This window comes from Saccostrea echinata, unplaced genomic scaffold (genome assembly GCF_033153115.1).
Source record: "Saccostrea echinata isolate AGI-Se365-2 ecotype Australia unplaced genomic scaffold, CSIRO_AGI_Sech_v1 ptg000064l, whole genome shotgun sequence".
NCBI lineage: Eukaryota > Metazoa > Mollusca > Bivalvia > Ostreida > Ostreidae > Saccostrea > Saccostrea echinata.
This window is the reverse complement of record NW_026889813.1, coordinates 7,614,150-7,636,477: the sequence shown is the minus strand read 5'-3', so window position 1 is coordinate 7,636,477 and position 22,328 is coordinate 7,614,150. Positions and strand designations below refer to the sequence as shown.

The window sequence follows — 22,328 nt, the reverse complement described above, 5'->3', positions numbered from 1 at the left end:
AGTCTCTTAAAATTATTTAAACATATATTCATAACATAAATAGTACAAAGGAAAACGACCCAATTCACATAAAACAGCAAGATTTGATGCCTTTCTATGTACCCCTAGTATGTCTTTAAATATTAAGTGTTGTGTTTTTTCAAAAGGAAATTGGTCTGAAGACATTAAATCACATTTGAAGTCAGTTATCCATACTTCAGATCCATATGTAATAATTGGTATTATCATTGACTGGTATAATTTTAACATAATTTCAGCTGAAAAATTAATGTTTGCAGGAAAATTTGATTTAATAGCATAATATGCTTTCCTAGCATGTTCTGAAAGTTGTTCAGCTGCAAATTTCATTTTTCCATCAGATCTGAACACAACACCCAAATATTTATATTCATTCGTTATGTTAATCATTTGGTGATTGTAATAATATCTAAATGATGTTTCATCATCTGTTTTTCTTGAAAAAATCATAACATCTGTTTTATCCATATTAACACACAATTTCCAGTCTGAACAATATTTTCCTAAAACATCTATACAGTTTTGTAGACCAACTTCTGATTCTGATACAAGGACAAGATCATCAGCAAAAAACATATGATTTATTGGCATAGTATCTAGATATGCAGGATATGTGCTTACATTTAATTCACAAAATCATCAACAAAGATATTGAAAAGTGTTGGACTTAAATTAATTATCACCTTGTTTGACTCCTCTATTGGCTTTAAATTTTTCACTCATTTGATTGTCCTTTTTACAAGAATAGTATGTATATTTGTATACATGCATGTCTGTCAAACATTTGAGAAAGTTACCACCAATACCCTTTTTATTCAATTTGTATAAATGTGCAGATCTCCACACAGTATCAAATGCTTTTGAAAAATCTACAAAGCACACATATAAATTCTGTTTCTTTGTATAAAGATATTTGTTTACAAGTGTTTTTAGTACAAATATATTGTCAGTGGTCCTATGACCTTTTCTAAATCCAGATTGATATTGGCTTAGTAGGTTATTTGACTCAAGATAATTATCTAAGCGTTTCTGTAGAAGGCCTGAAAAAAGTTTTCCTAAACAACTTGTAACACTGAGACCCCTATAATTGTTTGTATTATTAGGATCACCATTTTTGTATAATGATGTTATAAGTGAAAGGTTCCATTCTTTGGGCATTTTTCCATTTTTAAGTAGAATATTAAACAGTTTTGTAAGGACAGGTAAAAGGGTAGTATTGTTTGTTTTAATAAACTCATTTAAAATTAAGTCAGGCCCAGCACTTTCACCATTTATTTTTTCAGCTTTAAAATGCTTTGTTCTATTTCATCTTGAGTAAACAAAAAGTCTAATGGATTTGGTTCAGTATTTACATTGTAGTTCAGTGTTCTTGTATTTCAAGCTCTATTCATCAGTATATTGAATGTTCAGTAAGGATTTGTAGTGGTCAACGAATTCTGAAATTCCAATTGTTTCTGCATTAGTTTTCTTTGATTTATTTTCTTTTATCTTAATTATTCCAAAATTTATTGGAGTTTTGTGGCGAAAGCGCGTTAATTTCTTCTGCAATACTAATGTAAAAATTAGATTTAAGACTTTTCCTTAGTTTATTATAATCTTTTCTACATTTTGCAAAGGCATGTTTTAGTTCACAGTTGTTTGGATATTTGTGTACTTTCTTCCCTAAATTTCTAACTTCTTTTCGTAGGAGTAAGAAATCTGTAGTCATCCATTTTGGTCTTTGTTTATTTTTTCGTTGCGATTTTGTAAATTTTGCAGGTTTAAATGGAACACTTTTATTAGCTGCATTAATTATAATACTTGATAGTTTATAGACAAGATCATTTGAATCATATGTGTTATCATCATATATTTGGTCAAGTAAATTATCCAACATTAGTATTTGATTTTTAGTTTCTTCCTCATTAATAGCTTCTGCATATTGGTTTTTACAAGTGCTTGACCAGAGATATTTCCCCTTCAAAGAGTGCATTTTATATTTTTCATTGCAAAACACATTTGTGTTCATATTAATACTTGCAGTAATAAGGCAATGATCTGATATTTCTGTAGGAGGTAATACATTAAAATGTTCAATTTTATGATACAACTGACTTGATGCCAACATATAGTCAACAGTGCTTGAACCATTAGAATTAAAAAATGTAAAATAGCCAAGTGAGTCACCAAGAAATCTTCCATTCAGGATGGATAATCTATATGTTTTGCAAATATCTGTAAGTAGGTGTCCATGTAAATTTGATGTCTTATCAAGTTGGTTTCTGTTCACTGAAATGTCAGGTTCATATATGTATTCTGGAAGAGGGCAATCCAAAAATGTATCATTCAGTGTGTCATGTTGTATAAAATCTTGCAGCCCCCCTGTACGAGCATTAAAATCTCCACAAACAAAAATTTCTCCTTTGCTTCTATAGTTTGCAATTTCATTTTCTAAATTAGAAAATACTTCTTCCGATTTTGCCTTACTTACGTATGGTTTTATATAACAGAAGCAAAAATAATATGAATCAATATTCTGTTGTGATTTTGTATTTCGAGTGTTAATTTCAAGCCAAATGCTATTTTCACTTTGAAATACTTTTTTGAAGTGTTGGTATATCGTAGGTTTAATATATACATGTAATCCACCTGATGGTCTACCCCTTTTCTTTGTTTTTTTTTTGAGTTCAATACAAATGGTGGAGAAAATCCTGGAAGATTTCTTGTTGAATCCTTCGATCAGCATTGTTTCAGCTAAACAAACAATATCATATTTTGTACAAAAGTTTCTTAAAAGATCATCAAGCTGAAAAAAGGTCTACTCCATGTTTGACCTTGACCTTAGAGGTTCATACAACCAGGCATATATTGACTACTCTTACTTCATGCTTTTATAAATTATATTTCTATACTATGTTAATGACCTGTTATTATGTTTTCTTACAGTTCAATAGGCTAAATTTTTAACTTTAACATTGTAAGTCATGACCTAAATGTTTTTCTTGGTTATATAGGTTTTTAGGTCACATAGTATTATATAATAATAAGGACTTTCCAGGCATAATTCTGCTTCAGGCGTCATTTTAGTTTCCAGGCGTAAATTTTTTCCGGGCGTCATTTATTTTTCCGGGCGTAGCTCATTTGCATTTTTCGCCTCAAATTCCTGCTCAATACGGAACTTTCGAGATACGCCGGAATCGTGGTTTACGGCTGACTTTTACACACAGCAGTCACGTGATAATAAGGAAATGTAGGGCATTGTAATGGCGAATGTTTACATCGCAACGAAATATTGAGCAGACGAAATTATTCGACGTCTGAAAAAAAGGAAGAACACAGATACTCCCAGCCACTACTGGTGTTCTTTGTCAGGGTGTGCAGCAGACGGGAGGCCAGTTGAGCCACTTATCCTTGGATGCAAGGCGTCCAATTTTAAGAGGAAACTCAAATTACGAAGGCAGCGGCCTCAGCAGGTCTTTCGAGATGAGGAGTTTTCCCCTAGACGATACCACTCCGTTTGTTCCCTACATTTTGTAGATGGCTGTCCCACTGAAAACAATCCTATCCCTACCCTATTTAGTCGCTACAATTTCAAGATTCCAAAATAGAAACCACCTCCATTGAAAAACCTCAGCATGCATATGCGAGTACAACCGCTATGAGTATACATGTATACCTCTACATCAACAGAGAAGAAGTGTGAAAAGGGTCAATGTAAAAAAAAAAACAGGGCCATCCAGGAAGCTGACTAGATTCGAAGAATTCTTGATCACACTCCTTAGAATTTGACTTGGTGTCAACACCTCTTTACTTGCTAACTTGTTTGGGGTAGCCGAGAGTCAGGTATACCAAATATTTAGCACATGGATTAATCTCATATATAGGGTGTGTTACTAAGAAATATTAGATTCAAACTGCAAGTTCACTAATTTGTCTAAGTTTCAAATAAAAATCTAAATATTGTTAATATTTTATGAATATATCTTAATTTTTTATTATATTACAAATGGTTTATTTCCTTAAATAAATTAATTACTGGTAATTGGTAAATATATTATATATATATATTTATTTATTTAGATTCACAAATAATATAATTCACACAGAATATTAGTATTTTGACTTTGAAAAGTATTACTAAGTAACTGTATTTTATATAGGTATTTGGACCTCAAATTAAATGGCCTTCAAGAGCACAAGTATAAGGAAATTCATACCACACTCATTCAAGAATGCTTTTCCTTGGACAAGAGTTCAGAGTAGTCGACTGAACAGAGATGTTTGTTCAGCGGCCACGTACCCCTAGAGCACAGCATCAAACATACAATAACTATAAGAGCCATAACACATTAAAGTGCCTTGTTGGAATCACTCCCTCTTGTATCACCACTTGACAAACGAATAATGATCTATATATGATGCATGTAATTGTACTATCCAAAGATGTGTTCATGAATGCTCTATGATCATGAATAGTAGCTATGCACATAATATGACATCTGAAACAAGTGCTTACATGTAAATTAAATCAAAAGAATAAGATCTTTTTTATGTATCTGAATGTTCATTCCATAAAGGCATCTAAAACATACCAGACCTGGGGTCAATTACTTTAAATGTAATGCATTAAATTACAATTACTTCGAAATTTTTACCATTACAATTACCATTACCCTCATTTAGAAAAGTAATTAATTAAATTACAATTACTTTGTTTAAGTAATGAATTACATTACACATTACATTTTATAAGAGAAAAACACAAATTTTATGACCACACAATTTATATCTATACTTTTCACACTTTGTGCTTGGTTGATATGCTTTCCCTCATGTCTGTAAGTCAGAGTGGTATTTGGATTTTGTATTCATTTATCATGTCCATGTAGTTTACCAATCTACCATGATCTACAGTTGACAAAGAAAGTGGATCGGAACACTTTTAATGTTGCAGTTTTGTTCAGTCTCTGATGTTAGTTCCTCCGTTTTTTTTTTAAATAAATGTATTAATGTCACTTGTTTTGTGGCTTCTTTGAAACCCAATGATTTCTTCTTCTTTTTTCAAAACAATTCTGGCTTTCTTCAATTGATTTTATAACTGTCTTGTCAAGAAGTTTTCCATTAAAACAATTATTTACATGTAGTATGTCTGTCAATCACCACTGAATAAACATTTTTTTTTTTTAAAGTAAGATATAGGATTTTAATTTTAAGACTTTAACATTATAAATAAAAAAAAATAACCTCTCAGTGACCTTTATTTGTTTCAGATTCAATAATGAAGAGAGATTTAAAACCAAAATGTAATTGAAAGGCAATGGTCATTACTGACATTTTTTTTTAAATTAATGCATAAACATTACAATTGTAATTGAAAGATGAGTCCATTACACATTACATCCAATTACTTTGAAAAAATGTAATGATTACAATGCATTACCATTACCCCAGGTCTGATACAAACTGTAATGTAAATATTGTATTTATTTATGAAAGAATTTAATCATATGATCATGATGATTGAAATATTTTATTGTTTGTTCCTAATTTATATTTATCAGTTCAGGTATTCTGCCATCAATAAATTATGAATATTAATGAATCCTGTACCTTAGACCAAAAGTGTTTTAAGTTTTTCCTCACTGTTATAATCAAGAATGCCATAAATTATTATGCATTACATGCTTATCTCATTTACAAATTTGTTGCTCTGCTATACTTAGAGAGACATAATTGCAACTTTCAAATGTTTGTCAAAGAGATATTCACATTTTTGTACTATTTCCTCAAATTTCAAAGGATCATAATGTATTTGCTCACAGAAAAATCCACATTTTGTGTAAAAACACAGGAGTTGAAACAATTTTTTTTCTTCAATTTCTTTAATAGAGTTGTTGTTCAAGGACTTGCATGGGTTGTTTATTGAATGGTGAGCGCTAACTTCAGGTTCTTCTCCTGTATAGTCCTGTAGTTTTATGTAATTGGCCAATACAAGATGAGATGACACGAGGCTTAAAAAATTGTCCCAAACACATGGAATATCTGTTCCGACTTGAGTGTGACAGTCTTTGTGCCTCTCACAGAATGAAGCCACAGCAAATATCGAAGCTGTACAGTGCTTACACGACCCATCATCTCTAAAATCAAGAGAACTTTTGTTCAAAGTGATGAAGTATTGAATATGAAATTCCATGACATGAATAGTGTATTGAGCAATTTACATAATCATAAATGCTTGTAGGCTGAGACAGGGCTCCCTCTGTGTATGTTTTTTTATGAACAAAAAGCATTAGTATATCTTTAAGAAATAACATTTTTGATAATTATTGCTTTAAATTCTACTGGAGAATCTGTAGTCATAATGTGAAAACCAGAATATTTACACTACATCCACCTGAGTGAATCTGTTCATTGCCCTCAACAAATATCCAGGTCTTGTACGGATCTGCATCTGGCTAGTCTCAGGAACTGTGTCACACTTGATGTACTGAAAATCATCAGACAGGGGGGACACTTTCACTTTATCAACGTGGTTGTTTTAGTCTGTATCCATTGTCTTGTCTCTGTTTTCAACCGAGAATAACGTACTCCAGCCATCGTTCAAAAGTTTTATGAAAACATCGGAAATCTCAATGTTCGGCAGTTTTATGAGATCTTCAGACCACCTATCAACACTTGTTATATTTCGGAAAACTTTATCTCCAACAGTTTGACATCACCACCCTGTAGGCCTAATCATCTGCCACTTCTGAATTTCAACTCCCAGTTCACAAAGTCTTATCAAATGATGATTTTAATATATTGAAAAAGCTATTCCTTTAAAGGATAAAAGGTCTTTCAGCATAGGCACTTGCCAAGAATTGAAATTATAGTCGTAATCGCAGTCTGTATCTAATGACGCCATCGTTTACGATGAAAACGGAAGTAAACATGCCCTACATTTCACTTTTGCGTGATGTAAAAATCGGGTCGGAAACGTATCTCGGAAGTCGCGTATTCCTCTTGGTTTCCTCTTGGGTTACGCCCGGAACCTGTATATCACCATATATGTAGTGAGACAAACTGATGCCCGGAATCCCTTCTCCAAGTACGCCTCTATTCCCCCTATATTCCAGGCGGAACATTTCGTACAGGTTCTGTCAAAGGTGCTAAACCTTGAACAAATACCTGATTCTATGGTTTGCATATTATTTGGTGAGGCGACTGTGTTTGGAGAGATGATTCTTGGAGTTGGAAACGTTTTCTTATTACTACTAAGAAATGACTGGAATTCATCATATTCAGCTGACACGTCAAGTAGGTTTTTCACTTTTGTCTCAGAGTTGTCTTGTGAGGACATATTTTCCACAACAGATTTTGAGTGTGGAAATTCGTCATCTACCCAATGAAGGTAGTTGTTTCCCTGAACAGTGGGTAGAAAAATATGCATTGATAGTAATGATTTTTTCCATCTCCTCGCCTTCTATATCGACAGACAACGCACAATTTAACTAGAACTTCGTCTATTAATTCCTCACTTCCATCCTTCAATCTATCAATCCATTCACATTTGAATTCCTTTCTTTTACCAAACTGATAGTGATATCTGTAAGCTAAACATTTTAACCACTTCATCAAACGGTTTTTGTCTTGTACCCTGAAGGACACCATTTTTGCATTTGGTTTGTATAGGTTTTTGTCTATATGCTCCAGCTCAGCATGAGCTGCTTTTCCAGTTGGAAGTTTTGGCACATCTGGGAATTGATAATATGCCGTATTTAGGACCGAGTCCCAATAAAAAGAGTTCATGATCACGTCTTGGTCTGCTTTACTTATTTTACTGAAAACCGCCATTTTTTACTTTTATAACCAAGAAATAAATATATAATTGAAGAAACCGATTTGGAAAATATTTATGATTATGGCAAAATGGATTATGGCAAAGAAAACCAAAAAAGTTTAATTTGTCAGGTTTCAATGTTTGCTTTTGTTGGGATTTTTTCAGTGTCAAAATATGGTTAATCCGGAAATAAAATGTCCGATCGACCATCACAGTAACAAGTAAACAAAAACAAGACGAGACCAGAGACACAAATAACAAGCTTTCATGTCTCTGCTTTGACTTGGTAAAGAGACTTGGAAAACCAGATGGAACAAGGAAATTTTTTATGAATAGGTAACAACTTCCCTTACTCAGACGAAGCAGCCTTTTTTTATTCAAGATATATTTAAAGAATGATAATCTATAAAGATATTCTTAAACATTACTAAAATATCATATTTCCTGGTGGGACTTATTATTTTTCTGTGGGACTCATGTGGGACTTATTTTCCCCGTGGGACTTGTTTTAGTATGTCCCTTTTTATTTAGATCGGAAAGTTGTGCAAGTAGTCATGTAACGAGACCAGTATCAGTACGTACATTTAAAGTAAATATATATATTTATTATACCTCTGTGAATTTTTTCTATATAAAAATATTACGAATAAACATGCTATTTTTTCCAAACAGCCCCTACCGTGGAATAGTTTTTGTGCTATTTGCCCATGGTGAAATAGTCATTAAACTATTCACCGGGAGCATTCTGCTTCCCTCGCTTTTCATCACGGAACTCTTCTGGTTTTATACAGATTGTGACGTAACACAAGTAAAGACTGCTTCGGTATAATAAAACACTTATTTACTGGCTATGAGGACAATAGCAAGTTTATCGTTCCCCTCGACAGCAACTATTTCCCTCGGCTGCGCCTCGGGAAATAGTTGCTGTCTTGGGGAACGATAAACTTGCTATTGTCCTCATAGCCAGTAAATAGGTGTATAATATAAACTTCAAATTCTTGTTAACATTCATGTATCTTTTCTCGATAAAGGCTGCATGGCCATGAAGCAATGACAACATTTAATGTTTATGTAAAAGGGGGGGGTCTATTTTGGACAGGTCTAGTTTATTTTTTCAATAATGATAATGGATATCTTCCGATTTTAAACTTTATACATGTATATGTATAGGAATCTAGATGATGTCAGGCGCTGAAGAAATTAAGGTAGATAAAGACACTGCAAATCCATCAAAGGCCTGGGAGAGAATCAGAATCCACCAGCAGCACATCAGATGTCCCCTGCCAGACCCCATTACCCTTGTCACACCTGACAAGATTCGATTTGTCTGCATCTCTGACACCCATGGAAAGATTGAGAGGTCAGGATTACGTATGCCTCCCGGAGATGTGCTTCTTCATGCTGGAGACTTTACAATGAAAGGACAGCTAACAGAAATTGAGAAATTCAACTCATACTTAGGTATTTAAATATGTTTATCATTTTGGAAAAAAAGAGAGATAATTTTTACGCAGGTAGGTTAAGGCTTCCCGTAGAATATGACAGTGCACTCTGTGCCTTCACATCTCTGAACTACCAAAATATGACGTCATAATGGAAAATGACGTCAGGTCACTGCAAACTTGAGGTGTTATGACGGGGAGAGTGTCATGAACTTCACACTTTATTTCAAACTGCATGTAAAATGCTAGATAGCTATTGCAAAATTCACGGGTCGTTAAAGGTTTTTTAAGTCTTATATGTCCGAATATTTTAAAAATACACCGCTTACCTAGCCTTGATTGAAATTCATCATGTTCAAAATGATTATGAAAAATATACTTTTGAAATGTACTCTGTTTTATACCCGTGGTTGGAGGTAGAATTTATTTTGTGTGTATGAAAGAGTCTGGCGCAGGTGATTAATGAGGATTAATCTGATAATTTTTGTGGAAATCTGTAAGAAGAGGTTGTTCTCTAACTGAATCTTGCTTGGGAAAAATGTGTGTTGGCTTTGTTTTAATACAGATTACGATATTGTGTGGAAAATACCCTCAAATTTGTAGGTAAGTAGAATTTCTCAGGAAATATTTTGTACCCAAGTAATACTATGACTTTTCCCAAGCACATTTCGGATACACAAGGATACGATGAGTTTATTTATATAACAAAATGTTAATAATTATTGTGTTAATCAGCTGCGCCGAAGCGATTTATATGAAACACTTCAAAAAATTATAAATGACCGTCACGTGATCAACAAAGTCATGTGATATCATAACAAATATGCTAATATATAACCGGGGAAACCCTTTATATAAATTGGAAGTACATGTACTAAAGTTCAATACTTATAAATTAAAACCAAAACCGACCTCGCAATGACATATTATGTTTTGAGCGCATTTTAAAGCTTTGGGAAGCCTTAACATAGCTGCGTATGCCCCGCCATGAATATGGCTGGGGCATATAGTGTTTGTCATGTCCGTCTTCCATCCTTCCATCTGTCATTCCGTCATGCTTTGCGTTTAGCTCTGTTCAAAGCTCAGTTTCAAAGAAACTTCATATGCTGATAGATATTGATGAGAGCTATGCAACTGCATCAACATTTTTTGACCTTGACCTTTCCTTTAACCTTGACTTCACTTTTTTAGTGAAACTCAGGTGACCTATTGCTATCCGTTTTTGTCTGTTGTCGTGCGTTAACATTTTAACATTTTCAGCTTCTTCTCTGAAATGCTCAACCAATTTCAACCAAATTTGGCATATAGCATCTATGGGTAAAGGGGGACAAAATTTGTGAATTTCATGGTTCCTGCCCCCCTGGGGCCTGAGAGGTGGGGCAAAAACCACTAAAATTAATGCAATCTTTAAAAATCTTCTTCTTTACTCCTGGACATCAAGCAGTCAAACTGTTGGCATGATTGTAATAAGCATTGAGCCCTCTACCAAAATTATGAAATTCATGGCCCCAGGGTCAGGGGTTCTGGGGCTAGGGTGGGGCTATATAGATCTTATAGTAAAGTGCATTATTTCTTTGAAAATCTTCTCTGCTCCTGGGTATTGAATAAACTAACTAAGTACATAGTTATGATAAGCAAGAATACCTCTTCTAAAATTGTGAATTTGATGGCCCCTGGGTCAGGGGTTCTGGTGTTAGGGTGGGGCTCTATTGATTATATAGTGAAAATGCATTAATTCTTTGAAAATCTTCTTCTCTGCTCCTGGGTAAGAAATAAACTAACTAAGTACATAGTTATGATGAGCAAGAGTGTCTCTTCCAAAATTGTGAATTTCATGGCCCAAGGGTCAGGGGTTCTGGTGTTAGAGTGGGGCTCTGTTGATTATATAGTGAAAATGCATTAAATCTTTGAAAATCCTCTTCTCTGTTCCTGCATATGAAATAAACTAACTAAGTACATAGTTATGATGAGCAAGAGTGCCTCTTCCAAAATTGTGAATTTCATGGCCCCAGGGTCAGGGGTTCTGGGGCTAGGGTGGGGCTCTATTGATTATATAGTGAAAATGCATTAAATCTTTAAAAATCTTCTTCTCTGCTCCTGGGTGTTAAACAAACTAATTAAGTACATAGTTATGATAAGCAAGAGTGCCTTTTCCAAAATTGTGAATTTCATGGCCCCAGGGGCAGGGGTTCTGGTGTTATGGCGAGGCTCTAGTGATTATATAGTGAAAATGCATTAAATCTGTGAAAATCTTCTTCTCTGCTCCTGGGTATTAAATAAACTAACTAAGAACATAGTTATGATGAGCAAGAGTGCCTCTTCCAAAATTGTGAATTTCATGACCCCAGGGTCAGGGGTTCTGGTGTTAGGGTGGGGCTTTATTAGCTCACCTGAGCTGAAAGCTCAAGTGAGCTTTTCTGATCACATTTTGTCCGGCGTCCGTCTGTCTGTCCGTCTGTCTGTCTGTCTGTCTGTCTGTAAACTTTTCACATTTTCGACTTCTTCTCAAGAACCACTGGGCCAATTTCAACCAAACTTGCCACAAAGTATCCTTGGGTAAAGGGGATTCAAGTTTGTTCAAATGAAGGGCCACGCCCTCTTTCAAGGGGAGATAATTAGGAATTAGTGAAAAAATAATGGCAACATTTAAAAATCTTCTTCTCAAGAACCATAGGGCCAGGAAAGATGAAAGTCATGTGGAAGCATCCTCAGGTAGTGTAGATTCAAGTTTGTTCAAATCATGACCCCGGGGGGTAGGGCGAGGCCAGAATGGAGGATCAAAGTTTTACATAGAAATATATAGGAAGAATCTTTAAAAATCTTCTTCTCAAGAACAACAAAACCATGATGAGTCATATTTATATGGAAGCATCCTCAGATAGTGTAGATTCAAGTTTGTTCAAACCATGACCCCTGGGGGTAGGGTGTGGCCACAACGGAGGATCAAAGTTTTACATAGAAATATATAGGAAAAAATCTTTAAAAATCTTCTTCTCAAGAACAACAAAGTCATGATGAGTCATATTTATATGGAAGCATCCTCAGATAGTGTAGATTCAAGTGTGTTCAAATCATGACCCCCGGGGGTAGGGCGTGGCCACAATGGAGGATCAAATTTTTGTATATAAATATATATATAGGAAAAATCTTTAAAAATCTTCTTCTCAAGAACAACAAAGTCATGATGAATCATATTTATATGGAAGCATCCTCAGGTAGTGTAGATTCAAGTGTGTTCAAATCATGACCCCCGGGGGTAGGGCGTGGCCACAATGGAGGATCAAAGTTTTGTATAGAAATATATATATAGGAAAAATCTTTAAAAATCTTCTTCTCAAGAACAGCAAAGCCATGATGAGTGATATTTATATGGAAGCATCCTCAGGTAGTGTAGATTCAAGTTTGTTCAAATCATGACCACCGGGGGTAGGGCAGGGCCGCAATGGACTATCAAAGTTGTACATAGAAATATATAGGAAAAATCTTCTTCTCAGGAACAGCAAAGCCCAGATTGTTCATATTTATATGGAAGCATCCTCAGGTAGTGTAGATTCAAATTTATTCAAATCATGACCCCCGGGGGTAGGGCAGGGCCACAATGGAGGATCAAAGTTTTACATAGAAATGTATAGGAAAAATTTTAAAAATCTTCTTCTCAAGAACAGCAAAGCCCTGATCGATCATATTTATATGGAAGCTTCCTCAGGTAGTGTAGATTCTATTTTGTTCAAATCATGACCCCCGTGGGTAGGATGGGGCCACAATGGAGGATCAAAGTCTTAAATAGAAATATACAGGAAAATATCTTCTGAAGAACTGCAAACCATGATTAGTCATTTTGATATGGAAGCATCCTCAGGTAGTGTAGATTCAATTTTGTTCAAATGATGACCCCCAGGGGTTGGATGGGGCCCATTGGGGGATTGAAAGTTTTACATAAGAACATATAGAAAAAATATTTCTTCTCAAGAACAGGAAAGCTATGTTTAGTCATATTGATATGGAAGCATCCTCAGGTAGAGTAGATTCAAGTTCAAATGATGACCCCTGGGATAGGGAGGAGCCACAATGGAGGATCAAATTTTTACAAAGGAATATATGGGAAATTTTTTTTTAAAATCTTTGAATTCTCAAGTACAATAAAGCCATTTGTTATATTGACATGGAAGCATCATCAGGTAATTTAAAATTCAAGCCCCCACCCCACAGGTAATCTTTTCAATACTGAACTGATTTCTGCTTTTGCCTAGCCAATGTGCTCAGGTGAGCGATGTGGCCCATGGGCCTCTTGTTGATTATATAGTGAAAATGCATTAAAACTTTGAAAATCTTCTTCTCTGCTCTTGGGTATTAAATAAATTAACTAAGTACATAGTTATGATGAGCAAGAGTGCCTCTTCCAAAATTATGAATTTCATGGCCCCAGGGTCAGGGGTTCTGGAGTTAGGGCGGGGATATAGGATGATATAGTGAAAATGTATTAATTCTTTTAAAGTCTTCTTCTCTGGTCCTGGGTATTAAATAAAGTAACCAAGAACAGTGTTATGATGAGCAAAAGAGTCTCTTCCAAAATTGTGAATTTTATGACCCCAGGGTCAGGGGTTCTGGTGTTAGGGTGGGGCTTTATTGATTATATAGTGAAAATGCATTAAAACTTTGAAAATCTTCTTCTCTGCTCTTGGGTATTAAATAAACTAACTAAGTACATAGTTATGATGAGCAAGAGTGCCTCTTCCAAAATTGTGAATTTCATGGCCCCAGGGTCAGGGGTTCTGGTGTTATGGCGGGGCCCTATTGATGATATAGTGAAAATGTATTAATTCTTTTAAAGTCTTCTTCTCTGGTCCTGGGTATTAAATAAAGTAACCAAGTACATAGTTATGATGAGCAAGAGTGCCTCTTCAGAAATTGTGAATTTCATGGCCCCTGGGTCAGGGGTTCTGGTGAAAAGGGGGGAGGGCTCAACTGATTTTATAGTGAAAATGCATTATTTCTTTGAAAATCTTCTCTTCTGGTCATGGGTATTAAAGAAACTAACTAAGAACATAGTTATGATGAGCAAGAGTGCCTCTTCAGAAACTTTCATGGCCCCTGGATCAGCGGTTCTGGTGTTAGGGTGGGGCTCTATTGATAATATAGTGAAAATGCATCAATTCTTTGAAAATCTTCTCTGCTCCTGGGTATTATTTAAACAAAGGAAGTGCATGGTTATGATAAGCAAGAATGCCTCTTCCAAAATTGTGAAATTCATGGCCCCAGGGTCAGGGGTTCTGGTAAAAAAAAAAGGGGGGGGGGGCTCTACTGATTATAAAGTGAAAATTCATAATTTCTTTCACAATATTTTTTTTCTACTCCTGGTTATAAAGCAAAGAAACAAGTGTACAGTTATGATGAGCAAGGATGCTTTTACAATTTTTTTAAAACTTGTGGACCTAGGGGTTCTGTTGTTTCTCTGAAAAGGGGGGGGGGGCTCTATTGATAATATAGTGAAAATGTGTGAATTCTTTGAAAATGTTCAACTAATTGCATAGTTATGATGATGAGGGTACCTCTTCCAAATTTGTAAATTTCATGACCCTGGGTCATGGGTTCTGGTGTTAGGGTAGGGCTGTGTTAAATAGTGAAAATGCATTATTTCTTTGAAAATCTTCTCTGCTCCTGGGCATATTGGAGGCAAACAGAGTAAAAGTTTTAATAAACAAGGGTATTTTTTACCAGAATTTTAAACATCTGGACCATTTGGTCAAGTGTTCTGGTCCTGGCCAGGGCTGTATTGATTTGTATTCTACTGAGTGAAGTTATTCCCCTTTGCCATTCACCTTTGATAATTAATCACTGTAGATAATGTATTTGAAAGGTTAATAGAATAAGAGAATTATGGAAGAACATTAATTATATAATACAAAAAGTACTTTCATAGTTTTAATGATCAGGTAGACTTGGAAATAATACATGAAAAAAAAAAATGAAACAAAAATAACTTATATTTTTAAATGTTCTTCAATTAGGCCAAGTGAGGCCAATGTGAGAGGTTATAATGTGGGGTTAAAAATAGGTATTTTGTTAAAAGTCAGCATGGTAATAATGATGAATGGATGAATGGGGGAAAAATAGATAGATACTAGACCAATTATTTTGTTGATCTTAATCATACTATTTTTCTTGATTTTGGACAACAAAGCTTCATTTATCAGATTATGGATCCTCTAAATTGTTGTACTCAGGTGACCGTTAAGGCCTTTGGGCCTCTTTTTTAAATTAGTGTTTAGCTCAGTTTTAAAGATACATGTACCATTCAATATAGTGTAATCAAACTTCATAAGCTGATACATACTGATGAGAGCTATTCAACTGCATCAATATTTTTTTACCTTGACCTTTCCTTTGACCTTGACCTCACTTTTCTTAAATTAGTGTTTAGCTCAGTTTTAAAGAAACCATTCAATATAGTGTTATCAAACTTCATATGCTGATACATACTGATAAGAGCTATTCAACTGCATCAATATTTTTTTACCTTGACCTTTCCTTTGACCTTGACCTCACTTTTCTTAAATTATTGTTTAGCTCAGTTTTAAAGATATCATTCAATATAGTGTTATCAAACTTCATATGCTGATACATACTAATTAAGCTATTCAACTGCATCAACATTTTTTGGCCTTGACCTTTCCTTGACCTCACTTTTCTTAAATTAGTGTCAAACTTCATATGCTGATACATACTGATGTAAGCTATTCAACTGCATCAATATTTTTTTACCTTGACCCTTCCTTTGACCTTGACCTCACTTTTCTTAAATTAGTGTTTAGCTCAGTTTTAAAGATATCATTCAATATAGTGTTATCAAACTTCATACACTGTATGCTGATACATACTAATTAAGCTATTCAACTGCATCAACATTTTTTGGCCTTGACCTTTCCTTGACCTCACTTTTCTTAAATTAGTGTCAAACTTCATATGCTGATACATACTGATGTAAGCTATTCAACTGCATCAATATTTTTTTACCTTGACCCTTCCTTTGACCTTGACCTCACTTTTCTTAAATTAGTGTTTAGCTCAGTTTTAAAGATATCATTCAATATAGTGTTATCAAACTTCATATGCTGATACATACTAATTAAGCTATTCAACTGCATCAACATTTTTTGGCCTTGACCTTTCCTTGACCTCACTTTTCTTAAATTAGTGTCAAACTTCATATGCTAATACATACTGATATAAGCTATTCAACTGCATCAATATTTTTTTACCTTGACCCTTCCTTTGACCCTGACCTCACTTTTCTTAAATTAGTGTTTAGCTCAGTTTTAAAGATACCATTCAAGATAGTGTAATCAAACTTCATATGTTGATACATACTGATGTAAGCAATTCAACTGCTTCAACATTTTTTGACCTTGACCTTTCCTTTAACCTTAACTTCATCTATTTTAAATTAGTGTTTAGCTTAGTTTTTAAATAAACCATTCAAAATATTTTTATCAAACTTAATATGCTGATATGTATTTGTGAGAACTATTCAACTACATAAAAAATGTTTGACCTTGAACTTTCCTGTGACCTTGTCCTCACTTTTCTTAAATTTGCATTTTGCATAATTTTAAAGAAACCATTCAAGATATATTTATGTAAGCTTATGCACTTATACATAATTTGGTGAGAATTTATCATCTATATCCAACTTTTTAAATTTCAATTTCAATTTTAAAGAAACAATTCAAGATATTCTCATCAAATTTCATATACTTATACAAATTTTAATGTTGCATTACTTATATACCTTCGGCGGGGCATTCATGTCCTATGGACATATTTCTAGTTTTTTCTGAAACCAGATGAGTCTTATGAATAAGTTTTAGCAGAACTACTAAATAAATTTAATCTTAATTTAGGGGAAGACTTCCAATTTCATAAAATTGTACTTTATGAATATTAATCCATTTCTAAGTTTTTTTGTTGTTTTAAAGATGAATATTTTATAAAGACAAAAGATGCATTGAAGTACTTAAATATAATTACAATTATTATGAAGTCATTTTAATGATACCATTGGATGTATTACATGTAATTTAATTTGATATAGGTTTAATAAATATTGTCTAAAATTATTAGGGCTGCACAAGAATATCGATATTCCGGTATATTGCGATTCTTTAGCAAAAAATATCGTTTTTTTTAGTACAGATATACCAGCAAAATGCTTGGGTTTAGATTTCTAAAGTAAAATGTAAAATTTAATATGTCAGAAACTTTTTCAATCGTGCCAAACGGTAAGGTCGTTGTTGTATGGTCACATTTTGTTGCAAAACTGTAGTGAAATCATCGAGAACTTTCTTCTGACAACATATTTTATAATAGTTACATGCATTCTGCTTATAAAAGGAGGTTTAAAAAAGCATTTTAACTGTTATTGAAAATATTGCAATACATATCGCAATACAGATTAAAATATCGCAATATATTGCAATACACAATTTCCAGCCGATACCCAGCCCTAGAAATTATAGTAATTAATACCGTGATTGCTATTCTATACCAGGTTTTCTGCCATACAAGCTTAAGATTCTTGTTGCTGGAAACCATGATTTAACCTTGGATGAGGAACTCAGTGATTCAACTTTGCGATCTTTTGGACTTCAGCATTCTGAGATTGAGTCATACCTTAAATCCAGGGGACTTAAATCTGTAAAGGAAATGTTAACAAATGCAGTATATCTCCTAGATTCCTCAGTCAGTATATGTGGGATCAAGCTTTATGGTGCACCTTGGTAAGTCTTCAAGTCATTTTTTTTTATCATATACATCTATTTATTTATTTATTTACTTTTATTAAAAAAACGAATACTAGGAAAACTTATATAAAGTCTTTAAGAAGATCATACAGGCCATTAAGCTTTAGTGAGTTCAAATTAAAATGTGAAGAATTTTATACAGTCAGCAAGCACACATTTACACCATTCATTTTTTATGTTAATTGCTAGCTAATACATGTATCTCAGATTGACAAAAGAAGAAATTCATTGCAGGCAACCTATTTTTTGTAACTGGGGTTTCAATGTGGAAAGAGGGGAAGAATTATTAGAGAAATGGCAGAAAATTCCAACTGACACTGATATCCTCATAACACATGGACCCCCAGTTGGTAAGAGCCCTTTATAACTATGTCTGTATATAAGTTCATTATTTTTTTAAATGAATTGAAAAATGTAAAAGCTGTCCTCTTGAAGTGCTATATTTGTGCTTGCTGATCGTGTAGAATTCCCCTCTGCCCGTATTTAATGCAGGCATAAATATATTTTTTTTCAGCAAACAAACTGCTTCATATACTTGTAGTACCTGTATTAAATATGTACAATACTGGTAAAAAAACATATTTTCTCTTATCAGTGAAATATCAGAAAGTAGACAGCATTGTGACTGGGTGATGAGTCAATTACAATATGCAAACATACTAACAAAATTTCAACATATGAAATTGATTCAGAAGTACATGTAGATGTTTTTTTTTTTTTTTTGGGGGGGGGGGTATTGAAAATTTTCCTCAAGGTGCAATACATGCTTAGCAAGATTTAATTTTTGCAACCTACACTTAAAGTTTATAACCAAATGGGTTTGAACACAAATTGCTTTATTATGTACAATTTATATCAATTTTAAAAGAAAAAAACAAATGTGTCCATGTACATGTAGGTCACCAAAGCACTTCAAGAGAATGGCTTTTCAGTGGCGTAGGGGACAAGAATTAAAGAAATGTTGGGACAAAATACCAGAAGATACTGATATATTAATGTCCCATACCCCTCCTTGTGGTAAGATACTGACTGACAGATAGTTAAATTATGTAAAGTGAATGGAAACTTTTTTTTAGCTGGCCTTCAGTCAAATTGACAGGATATGCTAGACCCCCTAAAGCTGAATTCATAGAATGGCATCCCCAAAAATATTGAAACATATTTTTTATATAGTATGTATATTAGTTACACATTTTTGTCTAATTGCATATAGGTAAACTGTATCACGTGTGCTACACATTATAAATATTGTACATGTACACACATTGTACATGTATTTTCTTATCCTGTGGTATGGATATTTACTGACCTAGCTGGACTCCATGATTAAATGATATACATGTAGATGTAATATTTCTAACAGGACATGGGGATCTGACCGGTGGAAACAATAACGTAGGCTGTGTAGAACTCCTTAATACAGTACAGAAACGAGTCAAACCAAAGTACCATGTGTTTGGACACATTCATGAAAGTAAGAGATTCTAGTAGCATAGATTGGAACAGAATTTGCTGAATACTGATACATTATTTTAATATTTCTTCATTTTGAAGTGTAACATCTTTTTTGTTCTGATTGACTGGTGGCTACAGGCTGCCACCTATATTGTACAGTCCTAACTGACCTGTTATTTTGTACTGTTTTTATCCATGAAAATGAGATGGATTTAGAGACTCTAAATTGTACAAATAACCCTTGTATAAGACATGAGAAAATAGTTTGCTTATTTTAAACAAATATGCAAAAAACTTGCATATATAATGTTATCTAATAAAGGCAGCTGTATATAATGACATGTTGAACTTTTTGTAGGTTATGGGGTGACCTCAGATGGGTTCACGACCTTTATCAATGCTTCGACCTGTACTAGAAGATACAAACCCACCAACTCACCTGTTGTGTTTGACTTTGACATTCCAGAGGGGCATAGTAAAGAAGAACTTCTACACATGAAGAAAAATTCCTGATTTTTAGCTCACCTGAGCCAAAGGCTCAAGTGAGCTTTTCTGATCAAAATTTGTCCGTTGTCTGTCATCGTCGTTGTCGTCGTTGGCGTCGTCGTAAACTTTTCACATTTTCATCTTCTTCTCAAGAACCACTGGGCCAAATTCAACCAAACTTGCCACAAAGCATCCTTGGGTAAAGGGGATTCAAGTTTTTTCAAATGAAGGGCCACGCCCTCTTTCAAGGGGAGATAATTAGGAATTAGTGAAAAAATAATGGCATCATTTAAAAATCTTCTTCTCAAGAACCACTGGGCCAGGAAAGATGAAACTTATGTGGAAACATTCTCAGGTAGTGTAGATTCAAGTTTGTTCAAATCATGACCCCCGGGGGTAGGGTGGGGCCACAATGGGGGATCCAAGTTTTACATAGAAATATATAGGAAAATATCTTTAAAAATCTTCTTCTTAAGAACAGTAAAGCCAAGATTGGTCATATTTATATGGAAGCATCCTCAGGTAGTGTAGATTCAAGTTTGTTCAAATCATGACCCCCGGGGGTAGGGTGGGGCCACAATGGGGGATCCAAGTTTTACATAGAAATATATAGGAAAATATCTTTAAAAATCTTCTTAAGAACAGCAAAGCCATGATTGGTCAAATTTTTATGGAAGCAACCTCAGGTAGTGAAGATTCAAGTTTGTTCAAATCATGACCACCGGGGGTAGGGTTGGGCCACAATGGGTGATCAAAGTTTTACATAGATATATATAGGAAAATATCTTTAAAAATCTTCTTCTTAAGAACAGCAAAGGCATGATTGGTCATATTTATATGGAAGCATCCTCAGGTAGTGTAGATTCAAGTTTGTTCAAATCATGACCTCCGAGGGTAGGGTGGGGCCAAAATGGGGGATCAAAGTTTTACATAGATATATATAGGAAAATATCTTTAAAAATCTTCTTCTTAAGAACAGCAAAGCCATGATTGGTCATATTTATATGGAAGCATCCTCAGGTAGTGAAGATTCAAGTTTGTTCAAATCATGACCCCCGGGGGTAGGGTGGGGCCACAATGGGGGATCAAAGTTTTACATAGAAATATATAGGAAAATATCTTTAAAAATCTTCTTCTTAAAAACAGTAAAGCCATGATTGGTCATATTTATATGGAAGCATCCTCAGGTAGTGAATATTCAAATTTGTTCAAATCATAACCCCCAGGGGTAGGGTGGGGCCACTATGAGGGATCCAAGTTTTACATAGAAATATATAGGAAAATATCTCTAAAATCTTCTTCTTAAAAACAGTAAAGCCATGATTGGTCATTTTTATATGGAAGCATCCTCAGGTAGTGAAGATTCAAATTTGTTCAAATCATAACCCCCAGGGGTAGGGTGGGGCCACAATGAGGGATCCAAGTTTTACATAGAAATATATACAGTACCAACCAGACCCAACCTGATACCAAAGCAGTCCCAGAAAGCAGTCCCCGGGACTGCTTTGGGACCGCTGTGGGACTGCTCTGGGACCGCTGTGGGACTGCTATGGGACTGCTCTGGGACTGCTGTGGGACTGCTCTAGAAAGCAGACCCAGCAGTCCCAGCAGTCCCTGGGACTGCTTTCTGGGACTGCTTTGTTCACTCATGCGTGGAAAAGGTTCTGAGTGACATGATAGCTCCGCCCCTTGTGTATTCTGAATTTGCAGCTCCTTGTTGTTGTTTTGTTTACATTCTGCAGAGAGGTGTTTAAGATAGAAACAAATATAAAAAAAACAAGTATTAATTTCTTACAAAAATTAAATAAATAGAGATAGTTATACATGTAATTACTAAATGTCTTAAGAGGGCTGTAAATTTACACAATTGTAGTCTAGAATTAATTTTAAGAAAATCAAAGTAGTTAAAAAGGGAAGTTAGGGGATGATTTTTATCCCTTAAATTAAACTTCAATACAGGTGTTTGGAAAAAAAAATTATCTAGGCCTATTTAATAAATTAATGCTTTCAAATTATATATGTACTCAAAGTTTGCATTAGCACTATTTAAAAACAAACAAACTTGTCATTTCAGTAAGATACATGTATTCAGAGGAACGTACTGTACTGGATTTTTTTTTTCTTAATGGAAAAAGCTAATACCATGCTTAAAAAAGAGCACTCCATGCTATTTTTTACCACCCTCAAATAAAACCTAATAATTTATTTAATGACCATGAAATAAAATTATTCTACCTTCTTCTGTCACATAAACAATGTGAACAATTATTCGGGGATTTATTTATGAATTAGTTTTTAATTTATAAATAAGTTATTAAAAGAGTACAT

General features: G+C 34.2%; 1 protein-coding gene and 1 long non-coding RNA gene across 3 annotated transcripts; one reads left to right on the top strand and one right to left on the bottom strand.

The window, feature by feature from the left end:
• Window positions 1-5,511: 5,511 nt before the first annotated feature.
• On the bottom strand, window positions 5,512-6,989 carry LOC133175836 (uncharacterized). The gene is made up of 2 exons (XR_009719329.1): window positions 6,381-6,989; window positions 5,512-6,134 (listed from the first exon to the last, which is right to left on the bottom strand). It is a non-coding gene; the product is annotated as an uncharacterized LOC133175836 (long non-coding RNA).
• Window positions 6,990-8,087: 1,098 nt separating this feature from the next.
• LOC133175809 (metallophosphoesterase MPPED2-like) lies at window positions 8,088-20,678 on the top strand. 2 transcript variants are annotated; one of them, XM_061310923.1, is made up of 6 exons: window positions 8,088-8,152; window positions 8,987-9,277; window positions 17,807-18,035; window positions 18,958-19,076; window positions 19,423-19,533; window positions 19,873-20,678. In XM_061310923.1, the coding sequence occupies exons 2-6, from the start codon at window positions 8,995-8,997 to the stop codon at window positions 20,025-20,027; spliced, it is 897 nt and encodes a 298-aa protein (XP_061166907.1). In that variant the 5' UTR covers window positions 8,088-8,152; window positions 8,987-8,994; the 3' UTR covers window positions 20,028-20,678. The 2 variants fall into 2 exon arrangements, with proteins under 2 accessions (XP_061166907.1, XP_061166908.1); XM_061310924.1 differs by lacking the exon at window positions 18,958-19,076 and adding an exon at window positions 18,294-18,409 and having other exon boundaries at window positions 8,099-8,152; window positions 19,873-20,672.
• Window positions 20,679-22,328: the final 1,650 nt, after the last annotated feature.